The following is a 17,166-nucleotide window of genomic DNA, read 5'->3' on the forward strand; positions in this document are numbered from 1 at the left end:
GACCAATGCCCAGATTGCTTGGGACTGAAGCATCTTTGGCAAGCACTTACACAGCTTTGTTCTAACTGTGGTTTAATGACAATGGCGAAATGGGAAGAGCATCTCACAGGCTATGGAAGAATATGACATATTCAGTAACTTCCCCTAGTGCTGCTGGCATGCAGCCCTTACCAAATAGCTGTGTTATTTCCTGTCTGGATCTACCCTAATTTGTAGCAGTATTGTCTACATACCAGGGTCTAATTGACTTTTTTGTGCTGGGACCACATGAGCTACTAAGGACATTGCTCAAAGGTGTAGAATGTCTTCGACTCCCACACAAAGTGTGCAACTTACTGTTTAAACCCAATATAAGGCATGGATATTAAGTGGCTTTCAATAAGACAACTTTTTTGTTGACCACATCTATGGCCAGACAAGTGGTATCTGCTATTGGTCATCATGTTGTGGCTGAAACCTGAATTACTGCCAAAACTATTGACACTAATACACATATCAACTTCTCTGGTATTGCAGATGAGACTGTGCCTGTGTCCAATGAGGGCTCTCAAGTGCTATGTATAAGTTACTGGGGCTTTGGGGACCATAAAGGGGCTCCATTGTCTAAAAACGAGTTAGCCTATAGGGTAAAGGAAGTGATTGCGTAAGCATACTGGAACACAGGCCAAGGGATGCCTTCTTTCATTAAATCCCATTCAATGGGTGGGATTAAGGGGACTGTCACTGATTTGTTGGGACATTTGTGAAGCGGTGACATGAAGCTTAATATTCACCTTCAGATTCTACAGACTAAATGTTATCACATCCCATGTGTTCTGTGGTGAGTTTGTATGGCTCTCTCATTCAATCAGAAACTGTTCTAGCCCTGTAAAAAACAATAATAATGCGTAATTTCATCCTCAACAATTACAGTGATAGGACTTTAGGTGGGTCTTGACTATAAATTAGATCAGAATCAATGACTGAGTGATTCGTTCATGCTCAGTAACTGCTTTATCCTCCCTCAGGGTTGCGAGTGAGTCTATCCCAGCAACACTTGGTGTGAGGTAGGAATACAGTCCACCTACTGATATGTGTTTTTGGGAAGAAGGAGGAAAATAGAGGACCCAGAGGAAACCCAGACATGCACAAAAACTTTGTACAGACAATAAGCCAAGCACAGGAGTGCTAGAGCTGAAAGGCAGAAGCACTACCTGCTACACCACCATGCCCCCCTTGGTTTTCAGGTTGGAACTGTAACACCTGTACAGCACTCATTCAGTAGACAGGGGCACAAATCACTGCTTCCTTTGTACAGGGCCAATTAGCGACTTCATTACCAAGCCCAAGGCAGCGCGTGAGAACTCACGCTCAGATATCGCGAGATTCTATTTCGAGATCAGTTCTCGTGGGTGGAGTTTCCCTCAGCCGGGTTAGGCTTGTACAGACTGACAGTTCGTGAGTCGAATTCACCTCACTAACAGAACAGGGATGAAATGACCTGTCTGTGTTGTAAAGAAAGTAGAGTATTTTAGCTGCCTGAAGCTGTAATCGGTGCTTGTTTGTTTCGGATAAATCATATGGTGTGGTGCGGTTTGGGAAGCCACGCTAGCCGTGTGCACTGTTCACAGAGCTGCACTCAGTCTTAGCCGTTACTGAAGCACTGGAGCACCACCGACTTGTGATATCCCTGTCAGCTGTTTATCTGCTTTCTGGTGAGTATTGTATTACTTGCTGTAGTTCACAGTACATGGACGCCGTTTTGTCGTGTTTCTGTTTGTGAAATTTTGAAAAAGTGAAAAAGTTTTCCGCCGGCTAAGTCTGTGAGGAGAACTGGAGGCTCTCTGTAGGCTGCTATTCTCCACAACTGCAGGTGGAAGATGGTAAAGGCGCGCGCACATCTGTGCCATAAACTATAGCGTTACACTGTAGTCAGTCAGTGGTGCCTCTTTTTTACGCCTTCTTTACCACCTCAACATGGTTTGTCTTTTCTATAATTCATGCTCTATATATAAATTTGATGAAATTTACAGCTTAAAATCTATATTGTTGTCTGGAGTTCAAGCACAGATCTACTGGAATAAAATACATCAAGAGCACCCATAACTTGTGAAAGCCTGATGTTATGTGAGTGTTTATTATGTTCAGAAATAGGAAGAGCACCTTTAATGAGTCAAGAGGTCTCATTTATTTTCGTGCAGTCTTTCAGAAGTCTCTTCCTTATTCGATTTATTCATTCATACATCTCCAGTCCAGTAACCAGAGAGGATCCTGGTCAGGGTGGTCATTAATCCATCACAGGGAACCATACACCCACACACACACCCACACAGACACACACATACACCTAGGTGTGATTTAGTGTAGCCAACCCACCTATCAGCGTTTTTTTTTTTTTTTTTGGAAGATTGAATCGAACCGAGGACCCTGGAGCTGTGAGATGGTACCCGCTGCACCACCGTGTCACCCTATTATAGAGCTCATCTGCAAACTATAAATATCTACAAGCTTATATATTTAAAGTATTTGAAAATTTGGCACACTTTTAGCTTCGAGTTCTGTATTGCTCCCATACTAATGTCTGATCCTCACCTCAGTGCTGCAGTCTTACGTACGGTCTTTTTCCTCATGGGACCAAATGACATTGTTTCCCGTAACCCCTGCAGGAGGACTGTCTCAGCTCCATTCCTCATCCGTCTCTGAGGAACAGAGGGCTTCTTGGCCACACTGGCCGTTTCATCGCCGCTAGCAGGCAATTGGAACATTGCCTATAACCACTCAGAAAGTGATATCTGTGACCCAGTAATGGAAATTAAAAATTAAAATCATTTCGTGACCAAGGACCTTTTATTAGGAATGATTCTTACTTTATTATATATGCATGAAATACTTCTCCTCCCTAGCAGAAGCAACTGAATACCTAAACTTAAAAGCACCATTTTTTAAAATTTGGGATAGGATTCCAGTAAAAGCACTCTCTGAGACAACTGATAAATCAGAAAAGAACAATGCATAATTTGGAAACTTAGGTAAGGGCAGCTCAGTTTCAGCAAATTCATTAGTTAGTCCAATGTGCATATAAAAACCAAAGTGTGCTGTCTAGTCTCATATTTTGGTCGTTCAGAAACATAACTAACTAGGCTAAAAAATGGCAGCAAACATAATGTTTGGCCAAATAGGTAAGGCCATTAATACAGACTGAGGTAAATGAATGTGTACACGATCATGTGACACATTGCTTTTCCAAAGTTTCGCCAGTGAGCTATGGTTTTCTATCCAATGCAAAAGATGTCATATAAGTTTGGCAAGCGTCCGAGGTTACATATTGTGCTAGCAGGAGATTTATATAAGCTTTGATCGTTTTTGGCAGTGGTTCTGTGTACCTGCATGTTCCTGGTTCTGAAAAGATCATTTGTTTGTGCACGCTAATCAATCAGAATAGTAAAAATAGTTTTTAGCGTTTAGTTTCTGCCAGTGTGTTTAGTGCAGCAGGTCGCAAAATTCTGAGTGAGGAGCTTGCACTATAGTAACAGCATTGCATTACATTTGCATTGCCCTGTTTTTTTTTCCCCTTGTTGATGAACCTAATGGCTCAAACACAAAATTTGCTTGTCCTGGGCTTGTGATTTGTCCACCCATGTCTAGGGAAAAAACAGTAGCTACTGAGAGCAAGCTTTAAAATAACATAGGCTGCCTCCGAATATACCTTCTACCCTACTATACAGGAGCGAAAAAGCAGTACGCCAAAGGAGTAGTATGTCTGAATTCTCAGTATTCATAAAGCAGTAGGAGAGAAATACCCGGATGACCTACTGCTTCCACTGAGATTCTGCAGTATGGAACCAGTGGACACTGCGCTATCCCATAAGGCAACGGGACTGGTGCGGAAGAGCTGTCAGAATCAAAAATGGCGGAAGGCAGCACGTCGGCTCTTTTTAAGTGTAAGTGCTATAGGCATTAAACGTTGTGGTTAAGACGTAGTTGTTTAACAACACCTGAGTAAATTGTCAAAGTTTAAACAAGAAAAAACAATTACTCTAATCTGGCAGGCTGGCATGTTTTTTGCGGTTACTATTTCATCGTAGGTCACATGACAATGCCAACATGGCGGATGTACATATACTGATCAGTACGTACTCTAGCAACGGCCAAGCAGTAGGTACTGAATCAAATGGAGTACGTACTGCCACTTTAACGTTAATCAGTTTAACTTTAAAGTTTTTTTTTTTTTCAGTTTTATTACCCGTTTTATACAAATCTGTTGCGTCACAGCTGAGCTAAAAATGAAGATGGACACACTTGGAAGATGGAAGATGCTTGAAAGGACATACAATAAGGCAGTGGACAATGAGAGTGTAATGGATTTTTTCCAGGCTTTTCAGTTGTTTGATGTTCGGAGAAAAAAGTACTAGGCTAGAACTGAGCAGATAGATCCTCGGTTCTTTTTATGGGACGCATCAGAGACGAGGGCCGGTGGAAGACTGAGAGCAGTGTCTTTCCATGAGCCTGATTAAAATGCATTAGAAGCACTAGGCCGCCTTCCCCCCATCATTGTGGTGCTTATCATCCCCACAGCAAACAGCACAGCTGTATGCCACAGAGCCAAGGGAGCCCTGTCATCTCTGCTTTACCTCTCCATTCATATGGAGAGAAGGGAGGAGAGCAGCTCAAGGACGTGGCCCATTCTTGCTATATGCTATATGAATTATGTCTGAATGACTGCATTAGTGCCAAATCTCATGATGCTAACTGCTTAAAGAGTCTTTTAGTGCTTTTAGCAAATTAGTGCCAATTTACTCACCTCAATGTCTCTTTAATGTGTTTGTCTGTCTCAATGGTGTAGATCAACATTAAAACCTTTTCCCCGGATAACAACTTGACTAAATGTACACAAATTTGTCGCTGAAGAATCTGCTTAAATGACTAATCTTCACAGTACTTCATGGCTATATATACATTTTTTGCCAAATAATACTAAAAATCTTAATGGGTAGTTTGAGATGAGTGCATTAGCTTAAACACAAACAGTAAATTAGTGACTCTGAAGGCATAACGATCTTGTTTCAGCAACATTGCCATCTCATTTATCTCAACTGAGATGGAACAGACTGACTGTGAGTAAAGCAGCAAATGTGAAACAGATCAGTGGAGCCAATAGCTGTCTTCTCCAGCTACAGAAATTCTGCCTGGTGTAAAGGTAAACCACAAAGCAGAACAAATATAAAGGACTTATTAATATTTGAAAATTTCACTTTATTTAATCCTGAGCTCATGCAGCAATTCTCCATTCTCCCAGAGGCTTTTTTTTTTTCAGTATCGGTTGTGTAGATTAGCAAGCGTGTTAGATTAAAGGCGACAGCTCCACTATAAAGGCATATTCGTACATTAAGCTACGCAGTGTCCGCTTTTCAACTGCAGTGTTTTGTAGCTATTTAGCAGAGGAATGTATAAACTGCTGAATGCTCAAATAAGCCTTAAACATTTGGATGAATTGTGCACCATCCCAGATGAGAAAATTCCCAGAGGAGACCCATTAGATATTGAAAATCAAAGTGTAAATATTTTTAATATATAATGTAATATATTCTGTTATATATTATTGTATTTTATTACGACTATGCGTTTTCAAACAACAGTTTAGATGATTTATAGAATTGGCTCTTTTTTCAGTTCTGTTTATTAAAACTGCGTATATTTTTGCTAACATAATGGATATTTCCGGAGTCATCTGAAAACAGTTTGTGTTCGCCAGTGCCTTCAGGGGCGTGAGTGGTTCTTTAGTGTTATGTACAACACTAAAGTAGCAGTAACAGTTAATGGTTCATGCGTCCCTTTGCTCAGTGAACAGGATTAAAGCACACAACTGGAAACACTGCTGCTGCCGTCCTTTTCCCGGATGATTGGATTGGAGAGTAACGCTTCCTGATTCTCAACATCTGACACGCCGCGTATAAAAATGATATTGAGCGAAATTTGCTCTTTGTGGTAAAATTAGCATTCCTAGTCTACGAGCTGGCCAAGTGTGGGCCTTTTTATGTTTTTATGTAATTGAAATATTGCCATTTTTATGAATTTGTATGTTTTAGGCAGTCTGCCACTAGCAGAGACTGTAGTGTATTTTTGTATCTAGTCTCTAAGGTAAAAAAAAAAAAATAATAAAAAAATAAAACTTCTATTATATAGATCCAGCAACTGGACAGACTGTCACCATTACCATTCATCAGGATGTTTCCCTTTTCTGTCATGTTTGACATCTTAAGGTAGGGTAATGGTCTTGTGCAAAGGTCCAGCTGTGATCTTTTACTGTACTGAGGTTTAAACTCATCATCATTTCATCACTAAGAACCCTGAGCTACCCCTGTCTCCTTCTGTTTTTTTTCCCCGTTCTTTCCTTTATTACTGATTAGAAGTGTAATGCAGTGCTGCAATTGGTATCTGTTTAGTGCACCAAACATCTGTATCTGTATTTAAGATGTAAGTTGGTATGGACTAAACTGGAAGGTTTTTTTTAACTGTAGCACTATGCTTTAAAAAAAAAAAAGATCTGTTGTCTTGTGCAAAGTGTGCATAGAGATGTTCAGGGGCAGATGAGGTTACATGATTTTTTTTTTTCACTTGAAGATATTTCACCTGATTAAAAAGCACCTGATCCCAAAATTGGCATCCAAAAATAAACAGTTTATTACTTGGCTTTGCCTAAACCGAACCTGAGCAGGTTTATTTTTATTTATTTTATTATTTATTTATTTATTTATTTTTTAAATTTAAGTAAGGTAAGTATTTGTGCTCTTTCCAGAGCTCAGTCAGCCTCTCCTCCATTTCCTGGAGCCATGCAAAAAAATAGAGTGGCCTTGGACATGATTTTCTTGGAGTTTTCTCTTGTTCTCTTATTGCTCATAGTGTTTATTTGGGCAAAGATGTGCATTGTTTTTAGGAGTTTTGTTTAGTTGAGGTAGAAGCTGTATGTGAAGCTAACCGTGACAGTTTTGAAATGTTGATTTGAAATCACACCTCAATCTATACAAAATACAGTACTTTATATAAGCAATAGTCAAAGAATTATGATTCTTTAGCCTTTTTAAATGTTTCTCAGTCTGCAATGTCTTCAATAAAATTGAGTCTTCTCCTTGAAAATGCATCCAGACAACTATGAAACAGTCATATTTATGTATGTATTTATAGATCACCACATGTGGCATATGTAAATATGCCTTTATTTTAATTGAAGTGAGGACTGTGCGTAGACAAGCCAGATCAACTAAAGTGTGATAGGAGTATTTAGAAATTCTGTGGATACTCATTCACATACGAGTTGTACTGTGGTCAGAAACATATTCTAAAGCAGGAGGCAGTAATGTCCTGTTAAAGTTGTTTATCCGAAACAGTGTTCCAATTCTTAGCCTACCCTTGACTTTGTCTGGAAAAAAAAAAAAAAAAACTTTCTCAATTTTCTCAAGAGTGGACAGAGAAAAACGAACTGCCAATCTGGACATAAATAAAGTCACAAGAGTAACACCTGTAAGGGATGGAGTTACCACAGCTCCACATGTAAAATTAATGCCATCCAAGTAGAGCCTTTGTCAGAAGAAATAAAAAAAAATATCTTGCCAGGAAAGTTTACAGAAGGTGCTTCAAGCAAATATTGATTCAGATTTACAATGCTCATATTATAGCAGACAGAACCTGGAAGCTTGCAATAATCGCCCACAAGGTAAATAATCTCTCAAATAGAGGGGCTTAGACAGATACATCAATCGGGAATACAAAGCATGTGTGTGTATGTTAGGCCACTGGGTCTGTTCCATGGGTCTGATGGCTATTTGAGAAAGTCAGCAGCTCAGACAGTTAGATACTAAGATGTGAAGTTAAGCCGTTGGGCTTTCTTTTCTGTAACTCACTGTTGGGAGAGAAGATGTACACTATATGGCCAAAGGTTTGTGGACACCTAACCATCACACCCATATGTAGGCCTTAACTATTATGTGGCTCTAATCATTTTGTGGGCTCTAAACTGTTGCCACAAAGTTGGAAGCATACAATTGAATAGGATGTCTCTGTATACTGTAGCATTATAATTTCCCTTCACTAGAACTAAGGGATTCAAACATTTTCCAGAATGACAGTGTCCCTGTGCACAAAACAAGGTTCATGAAGACATGGTGTGCCAAGCTTGGTGTGGAAGAATTTGAGTGGCCTCCATAAAGCCCAGACCTCAACCCCACTGAACATGAACTGGAATGCCGATTGCACCACAGGCCTCCTCACCCTACATCAGTGCCTGACCTCACTAATGCTCTTGTGGCTGAAAGAGCAAATCCCAAGAACCATGCTCCAAAATCTAGCAGAATGCCTTCCCAGAAGAGTGGAGGTCATTATAAGAGCAAAGGCAAGACTAAATCTGAAATGAGATGTTCAAAATGCACATAAGGGTTTTGATGGTCGGGTGTTCACAAACGTTTGGCCATATAGTGTACCAGAAAGAAAAAATGAAGTCCAGATATAAAGCTTTCTAATTGTAAAGAAGGATTAGGGTGATGTAGAGTTTTGATGCTAGAGAACTACAGATTCTCTTTAAGTTTTGTTTGTGTGGGTAAATAAAAAAAAATGGAAAATTATCCCATATTTACAACGACAGTATTTAATATATAATTTTTCCTCCTGGCGCAGGTTGAGCATGAGCGTGGTGTTGGAGCTCAGCTGCAATGCATGCATTAGGCTGTAGAATGAACCTGGCAGCAGTGCTAAATGGCCTGCTTGTGTCGCTGGTCGCAGCCCTGCTATGGAAGTACGTCCAGCTAAGCGACCACATGGCCCAACTTGAAGAGGAGCTACAGCTGACGCGTCAATCCCAGGAGCTTTCGCATGTGCGCATAGATTATCATGCTGCCCTTTTGGCACTGCAAGAACAAGGCACAAGGATGGTCTGCACCGGCAAGATGCACACTGACCGCATCTGCCGCTTTGACTATCTTTGCTACTGTACCGAGGCTGAAGAGTTCATATTCTTCCATAGTAATGCCTCAGTCATGCTTCCTAATTTGGGCCCTCGTCGCTTCCAACCAGCCCTGCTGGACTTGTCCTCTGTTGAGGATCATAATACTCAGTACTTTAACTTCTTGGAACTGCCCGCAGCTGCACTAAAGTATATGCCGAAGCCCGTGTTTGTGCCAGATGTCACTCTCATCCTCAATCGCTTCAATGCTGATAACCTGATGCACATCTTCCATGATGATCTTCTTCCAATTTTCTACACCATGCAACAGTACACAGACTTGGATGATGAAGCCAGGCTTGTCTTCATGGAAGGTTGGGGAGAGGGGAGCCATTTTGATCTCTATCGCCTGCTTAGCAGTAAACAGCCACTACTTAAAGAGCACTTAAGGAACTTTGGCAAGCTGATGTGCTTCACTAAATCTTATATCGGATTGACAAAGATGACTACATGGTATCAGTATGGCTTTGTACAGCCCCAAGGGCCCAAAGCCAACATTCTGGTGTCTGGGAATGAGATTCGTCAGTTTGCCTCATTCATAATGGACAGGCTTAATATCACAACAGAGGAGAGGCCTGAAGGTGATGATTATATAGTAGTGTTTAGTAGAGCTTCTAACAGGCTGATACTCAATGAGGCAGAGTTGATTCTTGCTTTGGCTCAAGAGTACAAAATGAGGACAGTCACTGTGTCCTTGGAGGAGCAAACATTTGCAAGCATAGTCCAGCTTATCAGTGGGGCATCCATGTTGGTCAGCATGCACGGTGCTCAGCTGATCACGTCCATGTTCCTACCACGAGGGGCTGCTGTCATCGAGCTTTTCCCATACGCAGTCAACCCAGAACAGTATACGCCATATAAAACTCTGGCCTCCTTACCAGGAATGGACCTGCAGTATATATCATGGAGAAACACCATTGAAGAAAATTCTGTGGCCTATCCTGACCGGCCCTGGGACCAAGGTGGTATTGCTCACTTGGAGAAAGAGGAACAGGAACGTATTCTAGCTAACAAGGAGGTGCCGAGACACCTCTGTTGTCGCAACCCAGAGTGGCTTTTCCGGATTTATCAAGACACCATTGTGGACATTCCTTCCTTCCTGGAAGTCCTTAGAGAAGGTCTAAAAGTTAAGCCTAATCTGAAAAAGAGCAAACCTGCCAGTGTAGTACATCCTGGTCGAGTCAGGCAACCCAAGTGCCAGACGTCTGTGCAGGCTGCCCATGAAGCAAAGCTCTCTGTGTCCTGGCAGATACCTTGGAACCTCAAGTACCTGAAGGTAAGAGAGGTAAAATATGAAGTGTGGATCCAGGAGCAGGGGGAGAACACATACATGCCTTACATTCTCCCCCAGCAAAACTATACCTTTTCAGAGAACATTAAGCCCTTTACCACATATTTAGTATGGGTGCGCTGTATCTTTAACAAGAACCTTTTGGGACCATTTGCAGACGTTCTTATATGTAAAACCTAACTCTGTTGAGCTCACAGTATCATGACCAGAGTCAGGGAAATGCTGATGACAAATACTGTGAAGCTGGATTGTTCTGTGGAAAAAAAAAAAAAAAAAAGATTTTTTGACAGAATCTGTAGCTCATTACCACAGTAAATGAGAGGAACATTTGTGCTGAGGACTAAAAATAATACAGAACTCTGGACTGCCAAATCTGACTCTTTGTAAAGAATTCTTCAACTTTATCATGAGTTTGAAAGATTTTCGATTTTCAAATTGTATTTATAAAACTCTATAAGGTAATTTATTTTTATTTATTAGTTTAAGATGTCTGGTGTTGAAATTTATTGTGTCTGTGGGTGTGATTATCTGACTGCGCTGATAGATATTTTAAAGTTTCTTACTTTTTTGGTACAAGTGATTTTGTTAAAATTTTGCAATCCTTTTAGGTGACTTTGTGACTTGAGCAAATGTTTCTTGCAGTCATTAGACTCTCATTAGTTAGCTGAATATTAGATAAAATATTGAGCCAAATTAGCATAAAAACAAAGTGGTCTTAAAAAATGTTTTTTTTTTCCCCCCATTTATTCCTTGTATGTGCGATGACTTGTACTTTTTTTCCAGTGCTGGTGTTTTTCCTTTTTATTCTAGAAGACATTTCATGCTTGCTTATTTTGATATTGAGACTTACTGTACTGGGCACATGGAATGGGATGGTTGAGTCTTTTAAGTGTGGTCTGGCATGATCAAATGGAAATAAAGATAGGACACTGCTGTTTGGTTTATCAAAACTAAGAGTTGAATATAACCTGTAGTATCAGTTATTACATTTCTCACTATAAATTATTTAATTCTTTAACATATTGGCTCTCCTTGACTGTAGTCCCATACTTCAGTATCAGTATTTAACCAAAGTGTTCTGTTCGCTACTTAGCAGTTGATGTACTGTTCATGGGCCACAAAGGCTTAGGGAGCAGAGATAGAAGAGAATATTTGAAATGACCAACCTTGAATACATCTGTGTTTTTGGGGAAGAGTAAAGGCACACAAAGCCACTTCTTATGCCTGGGGATGCTCCTACAATCATCCCCATGTGAGTACAAGTAATACATGGATGTAATAGAGTGAATTTACTTATCTGCTTTATTTTGTTAAAAAACAACAACAACAACAAAAAAACAAACAGTTGGTGTCAATTGATATTTCACCACTTTTGTTATCTGCTTTATCCTCAGGTCAAAATGACCCAAACATAACATATGTAATAAAGGCTAAATATGAAGGGGAGTATAGCAGATGTACCAAATGTAAAATTGTCATTGTTCATGTTCTTAAAAAATCATTTTTAGAATGGTTCTAGCTTAGGTTTAAAAAAAAAGAAGGGTTCATTTTGACCCGAACAGAACATACTTATTTTGGGGAATGTTTTCTCATTTAGAGACCACAGCTGTACTCTGTATTACCATATTCAGTGTTTTGATTGACATAATCAAGTGCTAATCAAATTCATGTATAAGATAAGGATAATTAATCCATGCTGAGTCTAATATGAAATCGGTGTGATGTCTGATGCCGGTAATCACAGAAAGAGGGGATCTAATTCCATAACACCAAAACCTACGCTTGACTCTGAGGATATAAATAAGGCTTGGTAATCAGGCCATTTGCATGTCATACATTACACCAGATTAGAACCACTAACTCCTGGGTTCAATTTCATCATGAAAAAGCATTATTTTAGAGAATATTATGCTCAAGTTGAATGCAAGAAGAGGAATTGACTATTGTCTTGTCAACTACTGCCATCTTTTAAGGCTTTGAATGAACATTTTATATATATATAATATATATATAAATTGTTCATTCAATTATTTAAAAATCTTGTTGTGCATTTCATATTCATTTATATTTATGATTGCTTAGTTGTATTTTTTTTTTGGTTGGACATTTCTGATGTTTGGAGGTTAAGGTAGTAATTTCACCTTAAGTTAGTAATTTCTGTAATAGACTGGAGTCACCATTACAGATTAATGACTTGTCTACTACAAACAAACAACTGCCATATCATTTGGTTGGAGTGGATGTGCAGAAGCACAACAGCATTAAAAATATGGTAGTATGAGTTTTGCTTTAAAAAAAAAAAAAAAACCAGGGAAGATGTTTTTAGACACTGGAGGAACATGGCCCAGTATATGTCAGGCGAGTGATCTGACTGAATGCCCTCATGTCACGTCTGCTTTTTTCTGTGTGCTAGCTCCTGCTGGCTTAGGATTTGACATGACCCAGAAGTAGTAACTCACGTAACTGCTTACCTAACAGAGCCCTTAAATAGAAACCGTTGTTTCTGTGCTTTGTATTGTAATTCTGATATAATAATACACTATAAAAAAGTCAAAAGTTTGTGGACACCTGACCATCAGACTCATATGTGCTTGTTGAACATCCCATTCCAGATTTAGTCCCCCTTTGCTGTCATAATAACCTCCACTCTTCTGGGAAGGATTTCCACTAGATTTTTGAGTGGAGCTGTGGGGATTTGTGCTCATTCAGCCACAAGAGCATTAGTGAGACACCTTGGCACACCATGTCTTCATGGACCTCGCTTTGTGCACAGGGGCATTGTCATGCTGGAAGAGGTTTGAGCCCCTCAGTTCCAGTGAAGGGAAATCTTAATGCTACAGCATACAAAGACATTCTAGACAATTGTGTGCTTCCAACTTTGTGGCAACAGTTTGGGGAAGAACCATATATGTATGTGGTGGTCAGGTGTCCACAAACTTTTGGCCATATAGTGCAATTTTACTTTATTTTTACTGGCTGTGTCTGAAGTTGCATTGATATCTAACTCAGTGTCATAGCTGCTAAAGTTGCATTGATATCTAACCCAGATCTACTGCATAGGTATAGTACCGATTACAATTAATCAGTAGCTACGCTATTACAAAAGCAGAATGGCATAACAGAAGTTAAACTTTAAACCTCAAAAAATGTACTTGAGGCTTCATGTCAAGAAGTATATAGTCTGTTTAGGCTTTAATGGTTTTATTTCAATAAACCTTACTATTCATTTAACTTATCCAATAACCTTAGACTTCTATGAAATTTTGAATAATGTAGAGAATTATAAAACGGTTTCCTTTCTTATGTCTGCTGCTTCTGTTTGCCAGAGAGCTAGGGACTTTCCTTTACACTTTTAGAGCTGATTTATGGAAATAGTTTGTCATGACCTTACATTTTCACTCTTTGAACAACATACACTAGTAAAGTTAAACCAAATCAAGTGAAACATTGGAAAATGTAACGTTGGAAATGAAAACATGACATATTTATATAATTTATATAGGTGTATTAAACATTGGGTATATCCAATACTGATGGCATTATCATGTATAAACTACTTTTAAGATAATATAACTACTTTACTTTAACTACTTTAAGATAATTAAGATAATACCAAAACCCTCAATAATTTGTCTTGCCATTACAATTGATAATGGAGTCTATTGCCTTGAGCTAGCATTCAGAGATCTTTGGGATTCATACAGCACATTGACAGCCGTATTCTTTTTCTCCAGAGGGAACTGTGAGCCACTAATTGGCCTTTATGTTTGCAAAAATAACCCTGATGGTGAGAAGAAAGGAACAAGGTTAAGCTTCCTTCATTTGAAGTTAGGCTTTTGTCTCATTGACTATTTCTGTCAGGCTTCTTTTACACATTTACACTTCTGACCTTCTACTTTCAGTACAGAAGACACACTGAAACTGACTTTTCTTTAATTCAATTCACTACTGTATTATCACCCATGACTGTTAAATAACATCAAATCCAGAATTATTGGCACCCTCCAAGAGAACAAGGCAAAGTGTATAATAGAAATACACAATGATTTAAAATTTCCACTCAAACACTTAGAGGAATGGTCGTAGTTTCTCCAACAAAAGTACTCGCATAACCCTGTTTTTGCTTTTGAAAATGCCCTGTTTCTCTGAGTTATAAATATAAAGTTGTATGTATGCTTAATTCCTGTCATCCATTACCATGTACAAATCACATAATATAAAATAATATATTAAAAAAAAGGTAATCATAATCAGGGCCATAATAATTAAAAAATTCCAATAGTAACAGTAATACTGGTACCACCCAAACATTAAGGAGGCAAAGAACACCCCACAGATTACAGTTTGATTTCTTGGAGCTGTCATATTTGTCATGCAGTGCCTGAACTTGTGTCATTTAAACTACATTTGAAATTGGGTGGGGCAGTCAGTTAAGACCGTAGTTGAACTTTCTGCACACCATCTACATGTTTGGAAAATATGGTGTTGTATCTGATTTGGGGCTGTGGATAATAGTCCTGGGGCTCTTGTGAATTGCACTAAATTCCAGTAATTATTGTAATTTTACTCTTCTGAAAACATGAAACATTTCACAACCCAATGTCTTATAATTGGCTTTAAAATGTGTTGGCACTGTTCATTTGAGCGGGTGGGTAACACTTCATTTGACTGTGTGACTAATGCAAAACTAATTTAGCAGATGCGTACAGGGGAGAAGTCAGCTTTCTTGTATCCAGCTTGGTGCTGATGCGTATTGTCGAGTTATCAAGGGGAAAGTTCCAGATGCGAACATAGCCTGTGACAGAGGGGTGCTCACAGAACAGATTGTCATTAAGGCCCCAGTGGAGCAGAGCTCAGCCTTTCCTGCCTCTGCATCAGCACCTCACCTGAGACTGAGGCCTCGAGTGGGAGCCGTTAATCACATCATCACACCAGAGCTGAGAGCCAGCCTTCAGCACACTGTGCATTGTCATGGCAACACTCCCGGGTGAGGACCTTAAGGACTCAATTATTACCGCACGTCTCTGCAGTAGCAACACCGGAGGGCAGAGCCCTTGGATTCACTCCACTGACTGAGGAGCTTGGCTGTGAAGGTATGTAGCTGTTCTGCGATGCCAAAGTTCAGAACTTCATACGGTGTTCAGGTCTGATGGCCAGATGTGAGGGCAGAAAATGAACCAGTTCTGAAGGATTTTATCTCTGGCTCTTTGAGGACTGCAGATTAATTGAATGTCATGCTTAATTAAAAATTAACACTTAATTAATGCCATTAAACAGGAGTCATGCAGGGTCTTGGACACCTACTGAAGGTAGTCTGCTAATTTCCAAAAAGAAATGGTGTGGCCTAAATACAGGCCAATGGAAGTTATGTTCGATATCAGCTTTATTGATATTTGTGTTCTTAAAGCTTTGATGTTAAGGTTTTAGGAGTTGCAGTGTTTGGTAGTAATGCAGTCCTTGTGCCTTTTAAACCTCTTGATTCTGTTTATTATCCAGCTCCCAAATGTGCTTCTGATCACTGTGTTTTATTTAGGAACACAGGTTTTCTGTGGGATTGAGGCACAGTGGTTTTGCAGGCCAGTCAGCGTCGTCCAGCATTACATCATGGCCACTGCAATCACAACAGGTTTGGCTGTATACAGCCTACACTTGTCATCCTGGAACATGTGTCTGTGTTGAGAAAAGACAACCTCAGAATCTCACAAACAACTGACAAACAGGTGCTAAATTACATTTGTCCAGCTTGTTTGGGGAGCTTGTATTCACACCAGAGCGCTGTCATCGCTTGTGCTTGTGATGTTCCTTAGGTTCATTTTGACCCGGGAAAGCCTGGATTTAAATACAGTTCCCCAGAATTTTCCACCAGAACACACACTTATTACACTGGACCATTTTAAATAATTACTCCCAAGTCTAGTTATAACTTTTTTCACTTAATGTGTATACCTTATTCATGTGTATGTATTCTTTCTTTTAGTTTTTTTCCTTTTATATTGTATCACCACAACAATGAAAATGTACTTCATAGGATTTAAGTAAATAAAATGGATTATATGGATATATTTAGCCTGTTTTACCCTTTAATGTATGCTAAACCATTTAGCAGACACATTGTATGACATACCGTGGCTTGCATTAGTATACAACAAGAGGGTTGAATACTTATGCAATCACAGATTTAAATTGTTTGTGCATAAATTTGCTAACTATATTGTTCCCGCCTACTACATCAATATTATTGATTATCTTGTGTGGATGTATACATATACATGCCAATTAACTCCTTTCCTAAGATATTTTATGTTGTTTTTCCTTTAATTTGTCTGTATATCTATACTGTAAATTTAATATTTTAAATTAATTATAGATACAAGGAAATAGGTGTATAGTGATAGCAACAACACCATCAAGCTATCTCTATGCATTTTCCAACACTATTGGCAAAAAAAATGTATACCTGCTTTACACATAAAGCATTATAACTCTAAACAGGATCTCTTACAGTATTACTGCTTATATTATTTGCAGTAAATTAGGTCTGTCTGTCTCTCTCTCACTCACACACACACAATTACGATTATTCATTCAGCTGTGAACAACTGAGAAGTTTTTACCTGTCAGGGCTGATCACATACTTGATGCGTAGATATTTTGATGTTTTATGTAGAAAAATCCTGAGCCTGTATGAAATCAGTTGTATTGTGCTGTTTAATCAGACTGCAGTGGAGAAGCAACACTGTAATATGCTGTAACAACAAAAAAGAAAATCTACAACAGCAAGTCACGGCATGATGCCAGATTTTACTAAAACTTTTGTTGGAACATTCAAATGTCTGAAGCTGTATGCTTACAAGTACAAATGACTCCACTAAGTTTTTTTTTTAATGAAATGATCATTTCTCAA

General features: G+C 39.1%; 1 protein-coding gene across 3 annotated transcripts; it reads left to right on the forward strand.

The window, feature by feature from the left end:
- Window positions 1-1,294: 1,294 nt before the first annotated feature.
- Window positions 1,295-16,896, forward strand: pomgnt2 (protein O-linked mannose N-acetylglucosaminyltransferase 2 (beta 1,4-)). Of its 3 annotated transcripts, XM_053235508.1 has the most exons (3): window positions 1,372-1,694; window positions 6,163-6,239; window positions 8,647-13,493. In XM_053235508.1, exon 3 carries the CDS (start codon window positions 8,682-8,684, stop codon window positions 10,440-10,442), a length of 1,761 nt encoding a protein of 586 aa, XP_053091483.1. In that variant the 5' UTR covers window positions 1,372-1,694; window positions 6,163-6,239; window positions 8,647-8,681; the 3' UTR covers window positions 10,443-13,493. The 3 variants fall into 3 exon arrangements, 2 of the variants coding, with proteins under 2 accessions (XP_053091483.1, XP_026781839.3); XR_008302018.1 differs by lacking the exons at window positions 6,163-6,239; window positions 8,647-13,493 and adding an exon at window positions 14,962-16,896 and having other exon boundaries at window positions 1,295-1,694; XM_026926038.3 differs by lacking the exon at window positions 6,163-6,239.
- The last annotated feature ends 270 nt before the right edge of the window (window positions 16,897-17,166 follow it).

This window comes from Pangasianodon hypophthalmus, chromosome 1, assembly GCF_027358585.1.
Source record: "Pangasianodon hypophthalmus isolate fPanHyp1 chromosome 1, fPanHyp1.pri, whole genome shotgun sequence".
NCBI lineage: Eukaryota > Metazoa > Chordata > Actinopteri > Siluriformes > Pangasiidae > Pangasianodon > Pangasianodon hypophthalmus.